The sequence below is a fragment of the Centruroides sculpturatus genome, unplaced genomic scaffold (genome assembly GCF_000671375.1).
Source record: "Centruroides sculpturatus isolate CEXI.00-Female unplaced genomic scaffold, Cexi_2.0 scaffold1133, whole genome shotgun sequence".
In the NCBI taxonomy this organism is placed as follows: domain Eukaryota; kingdom Metazoa; phylum Arthropoda; class Arachnida; order Scorpiones; family Buthidae; genus Centruroides; species Centruroides sculpturatus.
This window is the reverse complement of record NW_019385322.1, coordinates 74029-93532: the sequence shown is the minus strand read 5'-3', so window position 1 is coordinate 93532 and position 19504 is coordinate 74029. Positions and strand designations below refer to the sequence as shown.

At 30.1% G+C, this 19504-nt stretch overlaps 2 protein-coding genes across 4 annotated transcripts; one reads left to right on the top strand and one right to left on the bottom strand.

Annotated features, from left to right (window-relative positions):
* Window positions 1–5146: 5146 nt before the first annotated feature.
* Window positions 5147–6728, bottom strand: LOC111637633. The gene is made up of 2 exons (XM_023383166.1): window positions 6471–6728; window positions 5147–6404 (listed from the first exon to the last, which is right to left on the bottom strand). The coding sequence occupies exons 1-2, from the start codon at window positions 6726–6728 to the stop codon at window positions 5784–5786; spliced, it is 879 nt and encodes a 292-aa protein (XP_023238934.1). The 3' UTR covers window positions 5147–5783.
* A 462-nt stretch (window positions 6729–7190) lies between these two features.
* Window positions 7191–16039, top strand: LOC111637634 (regulator of nonsense transcripts 2-like). Of its 3 annotated transcripts, XM_023383167.1 has the most exons (9): window positions 7191–7404; window positions 7477–7659; window positions 11026–11107; window positions 12344–12441; window positions 14433–14495; window positions 14569–14647; window positions 14718–14829; window positions 15629–15727; window positions 15805–16039. In XM_023383167.1, the coding sequence occupies exons 1-9, from the start codon at window positions 7372–7374 to the stop codon at window positions 15812–15814; spliced, it is 759 nt and encodes a 252-aa protein (XP_023238935.1). In that variant the 5' UTR covers window positions 7191–7371; the 3' UTR covers window positions 15815–16039. The 3 variants fall into 3 exon arrangements, 2 of the variants coding, with proteins under 2 accessions (XP_023238935.1, XP_023238936.1); XM_023383168.1 differs by lacking the exon at window positions 15629–15727 and having other exon boundaries at window positions 7198–7404; XR_002758724.1 differs by lacking the exon at window positions 15629–15727 and having other exon boundaries at window positions 7276–7404; window positions 14718–14950.
* The last annotated feature ends 3465 nt before the right edge of the window (window positions 16040–19504 follow it).

Here is a 19504-nt window from a genome sequence, read left to right as displayed (position 1 = left end):
GTAAGGTAGTCGGTCAAGTCACTATTTTTTCCTATTCCACGAAGTACCGTGCACGTATTTAGCATCAATAACACGAGGCTTTTAATCATGTGGTATCAATAGTGCAGGCCATAGAGGCAGTTGTATAGTACGAATCAGGTGTCCATGGCTGGACCTGGACCCGTAATGTAATCTGCTATGTTATGCTTTGTCCTAAATGGCATTTTAGTCCGCGATGATAATGTGCTGAAGCCAGAAGGCATTTATTGTGCAAGAATGGTTTATGTTCTGACTTCCAGACTATCGATTAGCCTCCGAACTCCCCAATATGAGTCTCATAGAGCATTTGTGGGACACTATGGAAAGGTATATTAGGAGTCAGGATACACTAATCACCTCCAAACGTGCATTGCAAGTCTCATTACACACAGCTTGGTTAGCAATTCCTCCCAGATATTTCTGATATCTTGCTGAATCATGCTTCTTCACTGAAGGCAGAAGAAGTACCTACTAAATATTAGGATGGTCATAATTCAGTGATAATTCAGTCTTTTATAATACACTCTCGGTCAAAAATGTTTTCTACTATTTGGCGTACTGATTCATTGCACAATGCGCAATACTTATATAGATTAATGCAGAAATTTTAATGTATAATTTTATGAAATAACAAAGAAAATGTAAGGTGTGAGACTCTGTCAACCGGATTTTCATTGAAAAATTTTAATATGAGCATATCTTTTGTTACTACCAAAGAATCAAGCACACATAATGCGAAACACAGGAATGTAAATTTGGATTTTTATTGTATCTGATCTGCGTTCTTCTCTACTTCCTTAAGAAGTCGTTTTGATATGGATGCAGGACTTTAGTCACCTCAGATAAGTTTCTAGCAATTTCAACATAATAAAACGTTAATGGCTTCGACGTATTCCTTCCGGTTGTTGTACTGTTGATCATGGTATAGATATACTTATAAAAGATGCTAGATATTCTTTATAATATTTAAGTCTGAACTTTCTTTTGAAAGCTAATGCAGAACATTCATATTGTTGTCCTGAATGTACTGTATGTATTAACGCGTTGTCCTGCTGTAATAGCCCGATTTTGTGGCCAAAATGCACTTAATACATGGTAAGACGTATCGAAAGTCTTCCAGATAAGCACTGCTAGTATGTTATGTCCAGCAGCGTAAAGAAAGCTATAATTATCTACACATATGTACATAATAAAACAAAAGTGTTTTAACAATAAAAAAGCGCCAAAACATTGTAACAAGCGTCTGCTAAAATATATCAGAGATTAAGAGAAAGAGCTTTTAAAATTCTATTAATTTAAAAATTTTTGTTTTTCACATATTCGAAATATAATTAATGCGTATAATTTCGTGATATATATAATCTTACTCTTTCTCCGAAAATTATGCAATCTCAAGGAATAAATTCGTTAATGCAGTTTATTATTTTTAAATTCAGACATTTGCTAATAGTAAGATTATTATAAAATCATAATTGCTTAGAAATAGACTATAAATACAGTATTGCTAATTCTAATAGTAGGAATTGTTGGTCATTCTATTATTAGTAAATAATAGAATCACCAACAATTGAGCAACTGAAGAGAACTTAGCTAATGATCGCATCTTAGAACTTAATGAATGTCCTAATACGTCGAATCCATTAATGTTTACTATTTCTTCCTGTCTACGAATGAATATAGACTTATTTCATTTTAAATTGTCAGAACTGTCTGTTAAATGTCATAAACGGAAAAGATGTTCCTCTAAGGATTTATAATATTATTTTATCTAAAAGAATTATAGAATTCTATTATATTCTCTATAATAATATACAGCGGATAACCGTACAACGCGGGGAATACGTTCCGTGTTATAGGAAGGAAACCTGTACCCCTGAATGACAAAATTTGAATTTTGCATGAGTAGTAGTTGCAATTTTTTTGTCGCATTATACGAGTTTGCGTTATAGGGGAGCGCTTTACGGTTGTATTTATAGGGGAGCGCTTTATACACTGTATTTGTATCTGAACACTGAAAAGCGAACATAAATTTATATCAGCCACGAAGATAGTAGCATCATCTAATAGAAAACATTATTCATTAAGTTTACTTTAAATAAAGAATGATAAGATTAATTTCATATGTAACATTCTTCTTCATAACTTTATTTATATTAGGCTTTCGCCTGTTACTAAAGGTGGAATAATGTGATACATAGCATTACATAATTTCATAAGCAATACAATAACAGTCTATACATTCTCATAATTAAAGTATTAACAGAATTACAGAATCAATATATTAAATTGATTAACAATAAAAAATCTCTGAGCATAATTATATAGATTATATATAGTAGTCTTTTTAGCTTTATGAAAGAACAAATACATAGAATCCTCGCTATGTTTTAAAAATAAAGTCTCAATATTATATCTTTTCCGTAACTCTTGAGTTCTATTACAAGAACAAGTACAAAACAAATGAAGCTTAGACATGGCAACATTACAACTTATACAAAAAAGTTTAGAGAATTGATAGATAGTTTTATTAATCAGAATAATTTCTCTATTTAATCTTAATTGAATAAAGAACTTTTTGACATTGAAGGATAAATCAGAACCAGTATAATTATTGATGTCTGGATAATTCAGAATAATATTATAACAAATAGAGTTATTATGACTTTTAACATCATGTATATCTTGAGATAGAGAGATTTCAAAAGCATTCTTAATCAGTTGAACATTATATATTTCATTTAAATCTGTATTATATATAAACGGAGTTATTGAGAACCCATACATATTAAATACAGTAGACACTTGATAAACCCAATTTGGTTTAGACTTATCATTAAGCGATTTATTATATAATAATTCCAACAGTAGAAAAGGTAACGATCCATTGTCTCTCAATCGACTCAAAAATTTAACATATCTTCTCATGAAAAAAGGGCCCAATTTGAATCTATACAATTCAAGACGCAACACCGCTCCAGAGATATTAAAGTCTAATGAAAAGACTTTCCGTATAAATTTATTTTGAATAATTTCCAATTTTTTAAAGTACAAAGGACTCCAAATAGGTGCAGCGTATCCACATGAATTTAAAACAGTGGAAGAGAATAATCTGAATTGAACTTTTATATTACGAATTTTTAATTTAACAAATAGTTTAACTAAATTGTTGATCAAGGTAGAAGCTTTAGTTTTTACTTTCTTGAATTGTTTTTCGAACGACAAAGTAGATGTGAACATTATACCCAGAAATTTCATCTCTGAGACAATTAAAAGCCTTTCCTGATTAAGAAAAAAAGACATATATTTTTTTGATAAATTGGTACCATTTCGAAAGATCATTACATAAGATTTTTTTGGGTTAATTTTTAAATTAGAGTCTTCACAGTATTTTTCCAAAGCTTTGATTTTTCGTCGAAGTGCAGCTGCAGTCGGCGCTAATACAACAATATCATCAGCGTATGATATGGAATGAACTATCTGATCTGAAAACCAAAAACCATCATTGTCGTTTGTAAAACACTCATTTAGATCATGTAGATAAAAATTAAACAGATAGGGAGACCATGGGTCCCCTTGTAGCAATCCTCGGTTTATTTTTATACTTGACAATATGGTATTATTTTGTTTTATGTTTATATCATACTGACCAAACAACAAACCAACTGCATTAATCAGTTTAACCTCTGCTTGACATTTAAACATTTTATTTTGTAACTTAGATATTGAAACAGAATCATATGCTTTTTCTAAGTCCAAAAAAAGGGCGAATACTTTATGTCGCTTTTTTAGTAGTTGTAGTTGTATTATTGCCGTAAGTACAAACAATGTTATAAGAGTACCACCATCTTTGTTAAAGGCATATTGAGTACTATTTTTATATCCATTTATATCTATCCATTCATTAAATTTTGACGATAATATAGATGTATATAGTTTCCGTAAGCCAGATAATAAAGCAATCGGTCTATAGTTGGCTGGTTGACTTTTATCTCCCTTTTTAAAAATCATATATAAAATTACTTTATTCCAATTATTAGGTATTATAGATTGATTATATAAATCATTAAATATTCTGGCTAAATACTCAATCATTGACTTAGAAAAATTCTTTATTATTGAATTTGTTATATTATCGTAACCTGGGGCTGTATTTTCTTTCAGTTTATTAATATGAGAGTACAAAATTTCCGCATTAAACATATCTCCATTTGATTGACTGTTTTTTTCTTCTTGAAAGATCGTATGCACTCCATTATAAATTGAATAGCAATGTGAAAAATCACTAAAATACTTATGCCAAACATCATAAGAGATAAATGAGTTATTAATACTCTTGGTATCTATACGAAATCTATTTATAGTCTTCCAAAACAATTTAGAATCCTTTTGACCAATTAGTAGTTCACTGACTGAAGAACAGTATTTAATCTTTTTGGCCTTAACTATGTTTCTATAAATTCTTTTGTTAAGCAAATATTGTTTTAAATCGTAATACGAATTAGACCTTCGAAATTTCTGTAAGCTTCTTTGTTTCTTAATTTTGTAGTAGTAGCATTTTTTATCATACCAAGATTGTTTAAATCTATTAATTATGTTATTTCTATTACTTTTAAAAAAGAAAGATTGTAGTAAATCCATTAGCTTGTTATAGTTTCTATATGGATCGTTAGTCATTTCATATAGTATTAATTCTTCGGAAATAAATAATAATTCTTTCTGAAATTTATGTAAATTAAACTTGGGTCTTAGTTGTTTCACAATATCAGAAGAACTATGAGATCCTTGGTTTAAGCCAATAGTTTGCTTATTCCCTTTTAACACTAAGTTCACAGGAAAATGGTCTGATAAATCTAGTTCAAGAATTTCCATAAACAGGCATTGATCCACCATAGCTTGAGAGCATATAATATAGTCAATAGTAGATTTTCCATTATGTGAAATAAAAGTGAATTCAGCCGGACAGTCTCCTATAATTCTACCATTCAGTATAACTAAATCATTTTCCTGGGAAAAGTTTAATAATGTAGAAGAATCTTTAGAAAGAAACTTATCTTTCGATAGTCTTTTATTATATATAAGGTCACTATTACCTTTATACTTTAAATCCATAGAATTTCCTATACGAATATTAAAATCACCACCAACAATCCAAAAATTTATAACATTGATCCATGGGTTGATAAAATTTTGTAATTCTTTAAAGCATGTTATTTTTCTTATAGAAGGAGAAATATAAACCAAAATTAGTCCAATTCGTGTTTCTCCCCAAGCTATTTGTAGTGACCGATTAACATCTATTATCAGAAGAATAAAGGAATTAGTAGTATAATATGAATGAATCACACCAAATGATTTTCTCACCATCAACAGAAGACCACCAGAAGGGCGTCCAAATCTGCTGGACCTCAGAGCCTTGCCGACCACTATTGTATATTCTTTATCAAACTCTTTCTTATCTTCTTCACATAAATCCTCTATCCATGTCTCTGTAAACCCGATGACAGATAATTGTTTTGTATATTTTTTAACATCAGGATTGTTAATTTTATCGCGAATTCCCTGTATATTCCAAAAACCAAATTGAATTTTAACAATATCCTCAGTACATGCTTTAATATTGGAGCAATAATTGTTAGCAATGTCAGTCTCAACCTGAGTATCAGTACTTTTATTAACTTCATTATTTACATTCTCCATATTAGTACTATTGTAGGTTAGAACCATTTCTAAGTTAGTCGCCTTGGATCTAGAGAGATCAAACGACTCTATTCTAAAAAATCATCCAACTGAATAACTGAATTACTATTAATATCATAAGTGAAAATATTTTTCCCTTGGATGTAATAATCATCTCTAACAATAATTTTGTTTCCTTTTATTTTTTCTTGTTTGATTATAGGCATTAATTTCTTCCTTCTCAGTCTGGATCTTCTACATATATCGGTGGTGAATATTACATTTTTATATCTCTCATTGTTAAACTTAACTCTCGATTTCCAAAATTTACTTAAAATAAGATTTCTGTTATGTTCACCATCTACTGATATTTTAATCATTGGGTTAGTATCTTTATCTCTTAATTTAATTAATGTTTCAACTGAACAGTTTTCTATTTCTAAAACATTTTTAATAAAGAATTCTATTTCATTTATATAATCAGTATTCAAAAAAGGAAAATTTATAATGACAATGTTATTTTTTGTTTTTTCATTAACCAATTTATCCAGTTCAAATTCCAACGTACCTTTTAGCTGACTATTATGTTTCACTAGCACATCTAGTTTTTTCATTTCCTGGGATAGCATCTGCAACTCCTCTTGATATCTCTTATTTTCCTCTTTCATACATTGCAATTCGTTTTTAATGTCATGGATATCATGGTTTAGCTGAGAAAAATTGGACTGCAACATTTCATATATTGATTTTAAGGAATATTGAGAGTGAGGTTCTACCTGGGGTTCCTTAAGAGATGATGGTTCAAAATATTCTGAAATTTTCGAAGATTTCAACGGGCCGGAGTTATATCCAGCAGATTCTTCTTCCAAATGAAATAATTCTCCACATAATGTTTCTTCTTCTGAGCATTCAGAATTAAAAACTTTAACATTCTCTTTACGAGGTCGACCTCGCCCCCTCTTTTGCATATCTAAGCGGACATTTTCTTGAGGTGAACGGGATAAAGGACCTGGATTAGGTTCTATTCCGGCCATTAACAGCAGACAGATAATCAATTTTAACATTAAACTATACTCAGTTTTCTCCATTTGAATACTATATCCACTCTATAACTTTAAAATATATGTATTAGATTATAGGAGACATTAACGAGCATCCACAAAAAAAGTTCGCCAGCAGCCTCGACGGTCAGCGCCCTATTTATATTAATAAAGCTATTTAATTTATGATTTATGAATGTGTGTGTGTGTGTGTGTGTGAAATATGTAAGAAAATGTATTATGCTTTTTATAATTTAATTTGCATTATTTTTGTAATTCTAATTTTATGAAGTTAAAACAAATTATATATTAAAATTTTGGGTGTTGTTGATAAATATATGGCATTTAATATCATTTCTTGGTATTAAATTTGGTTTTGTTGTAGTTAATATGCAATTTGCCAAAAATGAAATAAAATATGTAAATATTTCAGTTATCATGATAATTTAATTTCAAAAAATATTGTTATATATTATTATAAATTCTAGTTTGCAATGATTTGTTAATTACTACATGTAACTTAGTCATGGTTTATTTAAATAAATATATTAAAATTATTTGAATTTCAGAAGATCAGGATGATGGACAGAGTGAAGATGGAAGTTTTCATGATGGAGATGGTGATGTAGATGCTGATATGTTTAGCTTGAGCCAGAGTCAACCTATAGATGTAAATTTATAACTTTAGAAAGCATTTAAAATATTAAGTATTTAATTTTGTGGTGAAATATTGCTTTTAAAGGAGGAGAATGATGAAGTAGATGATGTTGAAGGAATAGTATCCACTAGTGAAGAAGAAGTAGGTCATCTTTTTGATGAAAATCAGGATGTTGCAATTGTAACATCTGCACCAAAGCATATATCATGTCAGGAAGATGAAGATTTTATGACTGCTTTTGATAAAATGTTATCTGAAAGCATTTTAGTAAGTAAAGTAGTAAAATATTTTTAATATTTCTAAAATTATCATATTTACACCCATACCTCTCTTTACGGTCTAGATACGTTCCACGAAACTTGGCTGCAAAGCAAAAAGCCGTATAAGGAATCAATTATTCTAATACAAATTCAATGGGATCGGTTCCAAATTTGTTAAATATGTAACATGGTTTATCATTCAAAATGCATTTTATCTTTTTATTTCATTTAAATCAAAAATACATACATAAGAAGTACATAAAATAATAACAGACTCTAAAAACCAACAATAATCTATAAACAAAAATGAAACAACTTCATGTTACATAAAATATGTGTATGTTTACATGCATAATTTTTTTTAAATGGCTTTAATCTGAAGATGATGAAGAAATGGTAACCTGCAGATCACTGTCGTCATCATTTTTTGCTGGTAAGGATGGGCCTGGCTTAAAAAAATTGTCCACCGTTGTTTGTCTTGCCTTCTTGTCTATTTCGTTCTTCAGTGATTTATAACAGCTAATGGCTGAATTAATTCCTCGAGAAACTTTAGCGCTACGTTCAACGTCAGGATCGTTTTCAAAGAGGATGTTTATTCCTTGTTCGAAACTGGAAAAAGCTTTTGACAAAGTTTTTGATGTTAGCTGTTTGGATACAACAGGCTCTGTCTCTTCATCAAATGCCAGTTCTGCTTGCAACTGAAAGAGTTCCTCATATGAAAGGGGTTCCCTATCAGCTTCAAGTAGATCAAGCACATCATGTTCGTTCAAACCTTCAAAGCCGAGATCATGTGCTAGATCCAAAATGTTTTGCCTGATTTCAGGAAGGAAATTAACTTCTGCATCAGTACTTTTTACACATTCTGGTCATATTTTTTTCCAAACATGGTTCATTGTTGTTAATTTTAATTCCTTCCATGATTCACTGATGCTGTCAACAGAATCCTTGATGTTATAGTTTTTCCAAAATGTTTTAATTGAAGATTTACCATCGGTTTCCCTTATAAGTTGTTGGAAAGTTCGGCGTAGGTAATATGCCTTAAAAGTGGCTATTGCACCCTGATCCATTGGTTGGATCAGTGCTGTTGTATTTTTTGGAAGGTACTCAATCATGACATCTTCAGATAGTTTGGATAAATTAGTACCCTGGTGCATTATCCAAAATTAGCAAAGCCTTGTTGCTTAAGTTATTGTCTCGCAAATATTTTTTCACTTCTGTACAAAAGTGATTTTTGAACCAATCCTCAAAAGTAGCTTTAGTCATCCAAGCTTTCTTGTTGGATCTCCATATGACGGGTAATTGATTTTTATTTAGTCTTCTAAGAGGCCTTGCATTTTTGGACAAATATATAAAAAGTGGTTTTAGCTTAAAATCACCCGCGGCATTTGCACCAAGTAGCAAAGTTAATCGTTCTTTAGACACCTTATAACCAGGCGCAGATTTTTCGGTTTTTGAAATGTACGTGTAATCAGGGATTCACTTCCAATAAAGCCCTGTTTCATCTACGTTAAACACTTGTTCAGGTTTATAACCACCTCTTTCAATAATTTCCTTTAAAATGTTGGGATATTCCTTAGATGTGGTCTCATCAGCACTAGCTGCTTCACCTTTCATTTTCAAATTATGCAAATTAAATCTATTTTTAAATTTTTCAAACCATCCTCGGCTTGCTTGGAATGTGACATCTTCAGCAGATTCATCGGTATCTCCGTTCTTCAAATTTTCGAAAATACTTAAAGCTTTTTCCTGGATAGTCGTTTGACTCATTGGCATTCTCCGTTTGTTATTGTCCTCAATCCATATAATCAATAGTTTTTCCATTTTTTTCCATAATCCAGTTTTTTTGGCTTGTTAATCTCGAGACATTTAAAGGTGCAGCAGATTGCAAATATGTTTTAATATCTTTTTTTTTTATCGTGACTAGTTTGAATGGTAGATTTCACAAGTCCCATTGCCTTGCAAATTTCAACAATTTTCTCTCCAGCTTCTATATGACGTAATACTTCTAGTTTAGTTCCTAGTGTGACTGATTTTCGGCATTTCTTTTTATCAGTCTCTGAAGTCGATAATCATCTCAGTGGCATTTTGTCTAAAAAATAATGAAATTATAAAATAAGTTTAATAATGATAATAGATAATACTCAATTTATTTATTTCAATTGGCAGATACTTGTAACGTCACTGATAAATGTAGCTTAATGTGTAACAATCAGTAATAAATATGTACATAAAACACTCACAGACAAGTCTAAACCAGCCGCTTTATGAGCACACACTGAATAATGCTCGTAAACAAGAGGAAATAGAAAAGAGTGTGCATCAAGATTGCGCTTGCGCAAGATTGGCAACATGTAGATATATCGACATCGAAAAAAAGTTTTTTTTGCCGTTATAGCGAAACATTTTAGGTCGTAAATCGAAAATGTGCCTTAATTGAAGAGGGCCGTTATAGCGAAATGCTGTATAAAGAGCGGCCATATAGCGAGTTATGGGTGTATTTGGTTAATTTTAAAGATGATGACTTACTACAGACAATAAGTTTATAAATTATTTTTAAAACTAGATTAATCAAATTATTTTAGGTGCATTTATTTATTCATTTTGATTCTCATTTGTTACAAATTTGTTTCAAATTATAATACTGAATCATTATTCAGTATTATAATTTTAAAAAATATTTTTAAATCTGCTTTAAAATAAAATAAACATTGAGTAGAGAGACTGATTTATCAAAACTTGTTAGCATTTCCCTAGGAACTCTTAAATTTCTTATGAATCCTAAAAATTTCCTTTAATGTTTAAAACAATAATAATTTGATCCTTTAATTTGTCATTGATTTTGATGCATTACTGTTTATCTTTCATTTCAAGGTTAATTAACAGAGACTAAGTGCTTGTTTTATTATTTTTTGTCATATTTTATTTTATTGCTAGATTAAAGTTTTTCTTTTTATAAACCATTGTTAGTGATTAANTCTAGTGCTACTTGTTCATAGATAGCACATATAATTGAATTAAGTCGTATACCGAACAAAAGTCGTACACCAAGCAAAATTTGTTTCATCCAAACAGGACGTATTCCGAATTGGACGTATTCTAAAGCAGACGTATACCGAGGTACCACTGTATATCAAACTTTTGTGATATGCATTTGTAGAACATTTAAATAGTCATCAACAAAGAATTTTTTAGCTCATTTTACACAGCTAAAATTAACAGAGCATTTAACATAAAAATTTGATTTAAATAAAACTATAGATACAGATAATTTTGCCTAATTGTAGAAATTAATTCAGGATAACTTATTTATGTGACAAATAATACGTCCAAGATTATACAATAAATTTTTAATTTGTTTTATTCTGCTTTTTAGCATCGCAGTCAAGATTCTATCAAGCCACAATCTGATATTGTTATTCCTATGAATATAAAAGGTGGCACAGGAAAAAAATCAGGTAGTTATATTTTCACATCTATAAGTATAGTCTATTGTATATACAGGGATGTAGCCAGAAATTTGAGTGTTGGCTAACATAAGTAGATAGGCTACCATAAAAATGTCTTCAATTACTAGCAACACATTTATTGTACATACTGACAACTGCATTTGCATGTCATATGTAAACTAGTGATACACATGATAATACTCAATAAAAAAAAAAAGGTCAAACAAGGATAAGTATTAAATTTTCTTTACCTTGTAGCAGTTCCTGTAGCTTTGTATTTTAATCTGATAAGCATACTTTTCTATTTCATTTATTAGTCAATTGCTTGTGAGAGTCTTTGTTTCTACTGCTATTTACTTGTAAATTCAAATGGTTATGGCAGAGAGTTAGGATTGTAATTACTGTTTCATATAGCTACATGCCTGTGTATATATACAGTCATGAAATTTATTATCAGTCATTTAATGTTATCAAAATTTACATGTCCTAAATACACAAGAAATGTCACTTACTGTAATCAGAGTTCAGTTAGTTATTTTCTTCATATAAATAGGCATTTTTAATGTAGTAAGCCAACAACTACCAGATTATATCGGGCTACTATATCGTGATTATTTAAATTAATCACTAAATAATTTGTCACTAGAGGGAGGCATTAGGCACCACCTTTTATTAAATTTAATAATTATAATTAAATTAAATAATTTAGAAAATTCTGGAAGAAATGAATCAGTCCAGAGCAGGACTTGAACTCACAACTACTACTTACCATGCAGATGTGTTGCCAGTTATGCTACCTGAGCATCCAGTCCAATCTCCTCTTCCAGATATATTTAAACATGAGATAACCATCCCCAGTTATATATGTTGGCTTAGACATTTTTAATTGTGGTTAATGTGAAATCATCATTGGTTATTGTTACATCTTAACATTAATTGTTTTAAACCACTGGTTAAATATTTAATCATTATTATTTGTTTGCAATATGATAGTTTAAGTTTGTGGCATTTCTTACTTTTCTATTGTTAAAGGTGGTAGCAGGCAAACAATACTAGGTGAATTAAAAATTATATAACTTGAAAACTTAATTAATATGTAATTGTTTTAATGTCAGTCAATAAAAATTTCCACTAATGTTACTTAATGTTATCAGTTGATTATTAGCTTCAGTATGGATTAATCCCAAATTGATTATAGTAATTATATATATTTTTAATTAATTCTAAGTAATGCATACCTTTCAGGAGGAATATTGCTGAATTTGAAGCCTGAAGATGAAAATAACAGAGAAAATAGTACAATGAATTTTGTATTGATGACCAGAAGAGGAAACAAGCAACAGGTAAATAAAAATTATGTTTAAAATATTACAAAGTAATTCACTAATGTTATCTTGCATAAGGTTTTGATTTAAGAAATTTTTTGAAAAATTTGATATTTGTAAAGTGTTGATATAAGATTTGAAGACAGCAATTGTAAAATTTAACTTCAAAAAAGTTTCCTCGTTATCTTGTAAAAACAAAGTTTCATTGAAAATCACTTGGTAATGGAATCAGATTTAAGAGTATAATACATTACATTTGCTTGATACTTGTTACGCATCAGTGTTTGTGTGAAAACTTGAGTGTCTCAGACCATTTATTTTTCTGTTAATTTTAGATTACTAGCATTACAAGTCCAAGTATTCTGTTTTTTTATTAACATTATCTTGCATATTTCGTTTGTGACTCTGAATGTGCCAAATTTTCTTAGAAACTGACTACAAATTGAATGTAATCACAAAACTTTCCAAGCATATACAGTGGAACCCCGGTTAACGACCAAATTGGTTAACGAACTTTTATTTTGCAAAAATTTTCTCTCAGTTAACGAACGTAACGGTATTTTGTGTCAAATTTTAGTTGGTGTTAGGCATGCGCGAGCTAAGCATTGCTTTTCCGAGTGTTTGTGCTATATTTCTTTTTTCAGTTTTGTGATTTATATATTTAATCAATATGGCATCCAAGAAAGAAAAAAGTCATAGTTGCAATAGAAAACGACAACGCAATATAAACGACAATGCATTTGAGAAAAATTTTGATTAAAAGAGTAAGACAATCAACATTAGATCAATTTCTTGTTTGTTTGTTTGTTAAGTTATGGCAATGCAACACTTGGGTGATCTGCCTAGGAGGAATGCCTTCTGGGAGGTGTTTTTAAGGGAAACTGGCCCCTATTTAGGTGTTACAGACATGGAAAAAACTGGAAAACTCCACGTAGCCAGACTGTCTGAGCGAGGTGCGAACCCATGACTGAACTCCCCGTGTTGAAGGTATGAAGACCACTTAGCCCGCTGGTGGGTTTTTTTACCGAAAGAGACTTTGAACTCGAAGAATCTTCCAATGAAGTGCTACCCATTATTTCTTTGGAGAGAATTCCCCTTCTAAGCATTAAGATTCGTATATCTCCACTTTTCTGCCACCAACTACAACAAACGAAGGTATGTACAGTGCTATTTTATTAAACAAAGTTTACATGTTTGTTGCTGTAATGATAGATACTACATTTTCCTACATTTTCATCAAAGAAAATTACTGTATATTACAAATAAAATCATAAAAATTTCGGAGACTAGAACGGATTAATTGCATTTGCATTAATTTCTATGGAAAAAATTGCTTCGGTTAACAAACAATTCAGTTAATGAACAGAGTCGCGGAACGGATTAAGTTCGTTAACTGGGGTTCCACTTACTAATAAGAAGTGACTTTCAACTTGTAATTTCAATATATAAGATTTATTGTAGTTTATCTTAACAGTGTCCATTCAATTACCACAGAAACTTAGACACATTTATTGCTTAATAGTGCTCAATAACAAGCATTTCACTGTGAATTCTGAGAATGTGTGTAATTTGAAAAATTGAATATTAATATTTGTTATATAATGTTAAATCATATTGGCATATCAGAATTACAATACAATCAATAAGAATTAATTATGATAGTTTTGAGTTTGTCTCAATTCACAATTAATCTGTTAATACAATATCTATGTTTAATGTGTGTTCTAAATATTTGAATTTAAATTATGAAACAATTTTCTAAAAACTTTTGTATTTATGCTAAGTAAGTGATAAAAAAAAAGTTTTAAGAAAATTTTGTTCTGAAAACAGTAGTTAGCTTGAATTGTTAATCTTTTTCCCTCATATTTTAACTTAGGAATATTTTAAACTGTTCCTTTCAAAAGAAACATAAGATAATTTCTTAACTAAGTGCAAGATAAATCAAATTTCATTGAAAAGCACCATCTTATATGCTATAACTTTTTTAATTTTTGAAATATAATTTATAGTTCAAAAGCTTGGAAGTACCTGTAACTTCAGAATTAGCCCAAAATTTGAAAGACAGGGAAGAGGTAATTAAGTTTTACACATATTAAACATGTAATTTTGTTATTTTATCTTAATACAAAAGTAATTATTTTATAGGCTGAAAGAGCGGAGAAAGAACAAGTTAAAAAATTAACTTTAGATATTAATGAGAGACAAGAAGAAGAAGACTATCAAGGTAATTAATTTGATTAAAAATAATAAATATAATATTTTTTTCTACTAAATATATGGCTTTTCTCAAATAGAGATGTTAGCTGCACAGCAGAGACCTGCAGTCATGAATCTGAACAGGGACAGGCGTCAAAAGTATCATCATCCCAAAGGTGCACCAGATGCCGACTTGATATTTGGAAACAAGTAAGATATCGATGCGCCCGTGTACCGTGTCGGTATAGGAATATCTCAACGTACAAAAAATTGTGCAAAGGGACAATGATTTTTACAAAAGTAATAAAAAAATGCGTATTTATTTTAAAAGGTAATAACATATCAAAGTTTCACCAAAATGATGTAAATATTGTAATAACATTTTCCAATGGCCAACAGTGTCAATAAAAATTTTGAAGAGTGTCGTTAAAGCTTATATGACACAAACATATTTTTCCACAGAGTCAAAAATAAGTCTATTTTAATGTTAAATGTAAAGTTGAATTTTCTTTTTTTATGCAATATGACTACTATAAAGAATTATTATCAGGGTGTTTAGCATTGTTAACTGAACAAATTTTTATTTACACAGAAATGAAAATTCATTCAGTTTACTATAATTATTGAGAAAATTCTCTCTTATAAGAAATTAAACTAATGATCCAGTCCCTAGAGAACTGTGTGAATGTATTTAATAAAGCCATTCTTGTAAAATAAAATATTATTAGTTTTAAATTTATTTGTGATTTGTATATAAGTTATATTAAAATTATATTGCTTATTATAGAGTCTTGCATCAGATTTAAAAACTGCATATTGTATTATTAATTTATATATGTTCTTTATCCTATTTTGTTTAGTCCTTTAATAAAAACTTTTACTTGGATCATTATTTATTCTATATTATTTTTGTTAATACTTTAATTTTTCAAAAACATCTGATATAATTCACATAATTTTAACAGAAAACTAGTTTCTATTTCCAAATTATGTTTCCAAAAAAATTTAGGTTGAACAGAAGAAATGAAAGTACCAATTCTGTCACGGTCTACAGTGACAATTCTGTCTCGTTAACTCTTGCTCCGATGCAGAACTCTACGTATAAAATGTAATTACAATATTAGAATTTAAAATGAGGCACAAAAACCACATCTCCAGTCAATGTAATTACTTGAATACTTTCAGAAAGCACTGACGGGTTAACTGAAAGAATAAACTCGATACAGTCCGAGAGAATGTTCTCGTCTCTCGGTCGGTTCTACCGTCCTAGTGAATGCCGAAGGATTTCGTCAGTTACGAGTCGACAGAAATGAGCGAGATAACTACAAATACTCTATTTATACTTTTAAAGTGTTTTTGCACCCAAAGTTTCTGTATGTTTAAATGGACAGAAAAATAAAGCTATTTATGTTGTATGGCAGCTATAATTTGATTCTGACATACATATAGTACTAATCAGGACTTACTTGTTAGAACTAAAAACAGAAAATAATTCATGTTAATCTAGAAACTAATATTTTTGTTTTTACTCTTTTCAGTATTTCATTCAGTAGATTTGCATAAAAATAAATTGGTTATTCCACACACATCATGATGACACATTAGTTAAAATTTAGGACTGCAAAGGGTTAATCATTTGCAGTCTATTCCCTGCCTGTTCTGGTCCAATTTAATTTGAAAGCACTTTTCTATGAACACAGTAATGGTTATGTATGACATTAAACATATATTCTTATGTATGTTAGGACATTAAAGTGTGTTTTACATAATTGTTATAATGGAATTGCATATAATTTCTATAACATGCTGGAATCCTAAAAATCTTCAAGAAAATTACATATGCAACAGATTAAATCTTTAATTACATCTGATTTTATAGTCACTGAAACTGGTACCTTTGCACACTGCTATGAACCTAAATTGAGCAGTGGATATGAAGTTCATTATAAAATAAGCTCATAGAATATGATACTACCATCTATCAAAATTTACAAAAAATACTAGTTGTTTCTTATTTGCTCAAAAGAGGGTAGTACTGCTAGTTAACTTATTATGTCAAGCAGTGTTTGCTAACAGAATGATGGCAAAATTGTTTCCAATTTAAATTTAATAATAATTATTATGCTTATGATTGCAATTAATAACATATAAAATAAATTTTCAATACATCAAAATTTTACAATTTCTATATAAATAATTCAGTTTTTCTTTTTCAACTTAAATCATATTTATGTCAATTCGTTTACCTTTAGAAGTCCTATTTTTTCACAATATGATGACAAACATTATTTTATGATGATTTAGGTATGAATCTGATAAGAATTTTTATATGCTTAATCTCGAGCAGAATTTATTTTATATAAATTCTGCTCAAGATTGAGATTTGATATTGAAAGTACAGGACAATAGAAAAAACCTCACTATCAATTATTTTCACTTAGTCATTTATAAAAGACATTACATTACACAGGATTAATGTTATGTTAGTCATGGATCTGTTGAATAATTATCATCGAGGTTTTTTAAAGTATAATATTGAAGAATGCTTTGAAGCATTACTGAATAATATATAATATTAATTATATTAAATATTTTTTTTTTAATTGTGGCTCATTCAATAAATTTCTAAATGGGCCTTTTTTACTCATACAGGAAATAGAGTGAGCATTTTAACAAAGGAAGAAAAATCAATTGCAGAAACAGTTTAGGAAGGTCAACGTATGTTGAAAAGGTAGTTAATGCATAACATCAATTGTAGAAGTGGGCTGCATGGCAACCCAACTCATACAAGTGGCTTACAAGAGAAGGGTCAGACGTTTGGGTCTCCAATTTGAACAAAACTTGGTGAGTGTGTAACCTTAAAAACGGCTCCTTGTCGTAATAATAGGATCCATTTCTCATGCATATCCGATAAAAAAGGGGGGCTTCTGAAAACTCCGTGTTTAGTTTGTGTTTGGAAGTTTCAGGTCCCCTCAGAACGGCAATAGTCAAGTGACTGAGATGCTAGGCACTGCAGCTACACAATATAGGTTTGAGCCTTTGCAATTTTAGTTTTCTTATGTGTAACATATTATTTTATTATTGTACAGTAGATACTTTGTTTTTGCTAAACAGGAAATGACATTGTAAATTTTAACCTCTTGTTTAAACAGGAGGAATAATAATAATAATAATGCTAATGACACTTTAAAATTATGTTACACATTAAAACCTGTATTACGTAGCTCCAGTACATAGCATCTTTTTGGAATGGCAATAGCCAAGTGGACGAGATGTGAAATTTCCAAACACATAAGTTAAACACTCATTTTCAGATGCCATTTTTTGGAAATACTCAAGAAGTGGGACCTGTTATTTTGATAAAGAGCTGTTTGTGTTTAGGACTACATGCTCAAATGTCCTTCGACTCAGAGACTCATAGGTCTGACCCCCCCTTGTTATATCTCCTAACCCCTATTCCTGTCACATTCATGTAGAAAGGTAGCACAAAGATAACTTTTTTTCCACTAGTTCTCATATATATATATTCTGAGTAAACACATTTCAGCAGGATTAAGAAGTATATATATATCAGACATGGGCAAATGCAGCTCTTGCCAAAACTGTTAATTTCTGCTTATTATTATTATTATTTTTACAATTTTATTTCCACAATTTTCTGAAAATATAATAGAAAACAAATATTGAATTTTTTTAATAAACATATTTATATTATATATATATATATATATGAACATGTATGTCCATATATTTCACTTTTTCACCAAAACTACACATCGCAACGTGAATGGTGTTTGTATGTGATAGTAGCCCCAAGTCTTTATTCGTGCATAGGGGTGGTTGCGTCTCGATAGCTATAAGGGTGCGGGAGATATAATCTTGAAAGTGGTTGAAAGTAGCTTTCCATTTCGAATGTTTTGTTCCAATTCGTTCGAATTTAATTCAAACATAAAATTCGAATATTGGTTCGATTATAGAACGATTGTAAACGTTCCAGAAACGTTGAAAATAGTTCGTTTNCGAATTGGTTCGATTATAGAACGATTGAAAACGTTCCAGAAACGTTCAAATTTGTTCGTTTGACTAAACGTAAAAAATTTCTAATTAGTCTGGAAACGGGAGACCTAATTCTTGCATTTTGTGAAAACGGGTAAGATTAGCTATGATGTAGTAATCTTAATTGTCACTATCGTTACTTTTTGCCCAGCGAAGCGGGTCTTGCAGCTAGATTCTAGATTACTTAGAAAAACAGTCTTTTATATATATATATATAAAACTATACTATTACATACAAATAAAAACCCAGCGAAGCAGGATCTTGCAGCTAGTTATATAATAAAATTGCAGTACAGAATAAAAAAGTACATAACTGTGGTTCCCATGCATTTTGCAAAACTTACATTTTGGCTCCCACTGAACTCTTGCTTGCCCACTCGATATGTATGAGAATGAGAACTAGTGGAAAAAGTCTTCTCTATATAGTTAATTGGGGGCCTCTGCCCATAAGGATTCCATATCTGGCCTTGTCTTTCATCTATGTAACTCCATTCTCGAGTTTAAGGAATGACAGTGGGGAATTTATGTCTACAATTTTTTCCAATTGTATGATGTTTTCTCCTAATACTGTAATTCATTCTATAAATCTGTAATGTTAAAATAATTGTGCAATCGATAATTTTGTGAGAAATCGGACTTCAATATAAACAATTTAATGTTTCACACCTGGGAGTAAATAATTTGTTAAGTTCTCAGCAGTGAAAGCGACGCTTTCCCACAACCTCCCAACCTACTATCTTGTCTCCAAGTCAACATAGCCAGAAACTGCAAGTTTAGGCAGTCGTCGCCAATCACTCTTGGATTAAAGTCATCAAAACTTCTTGTGTCA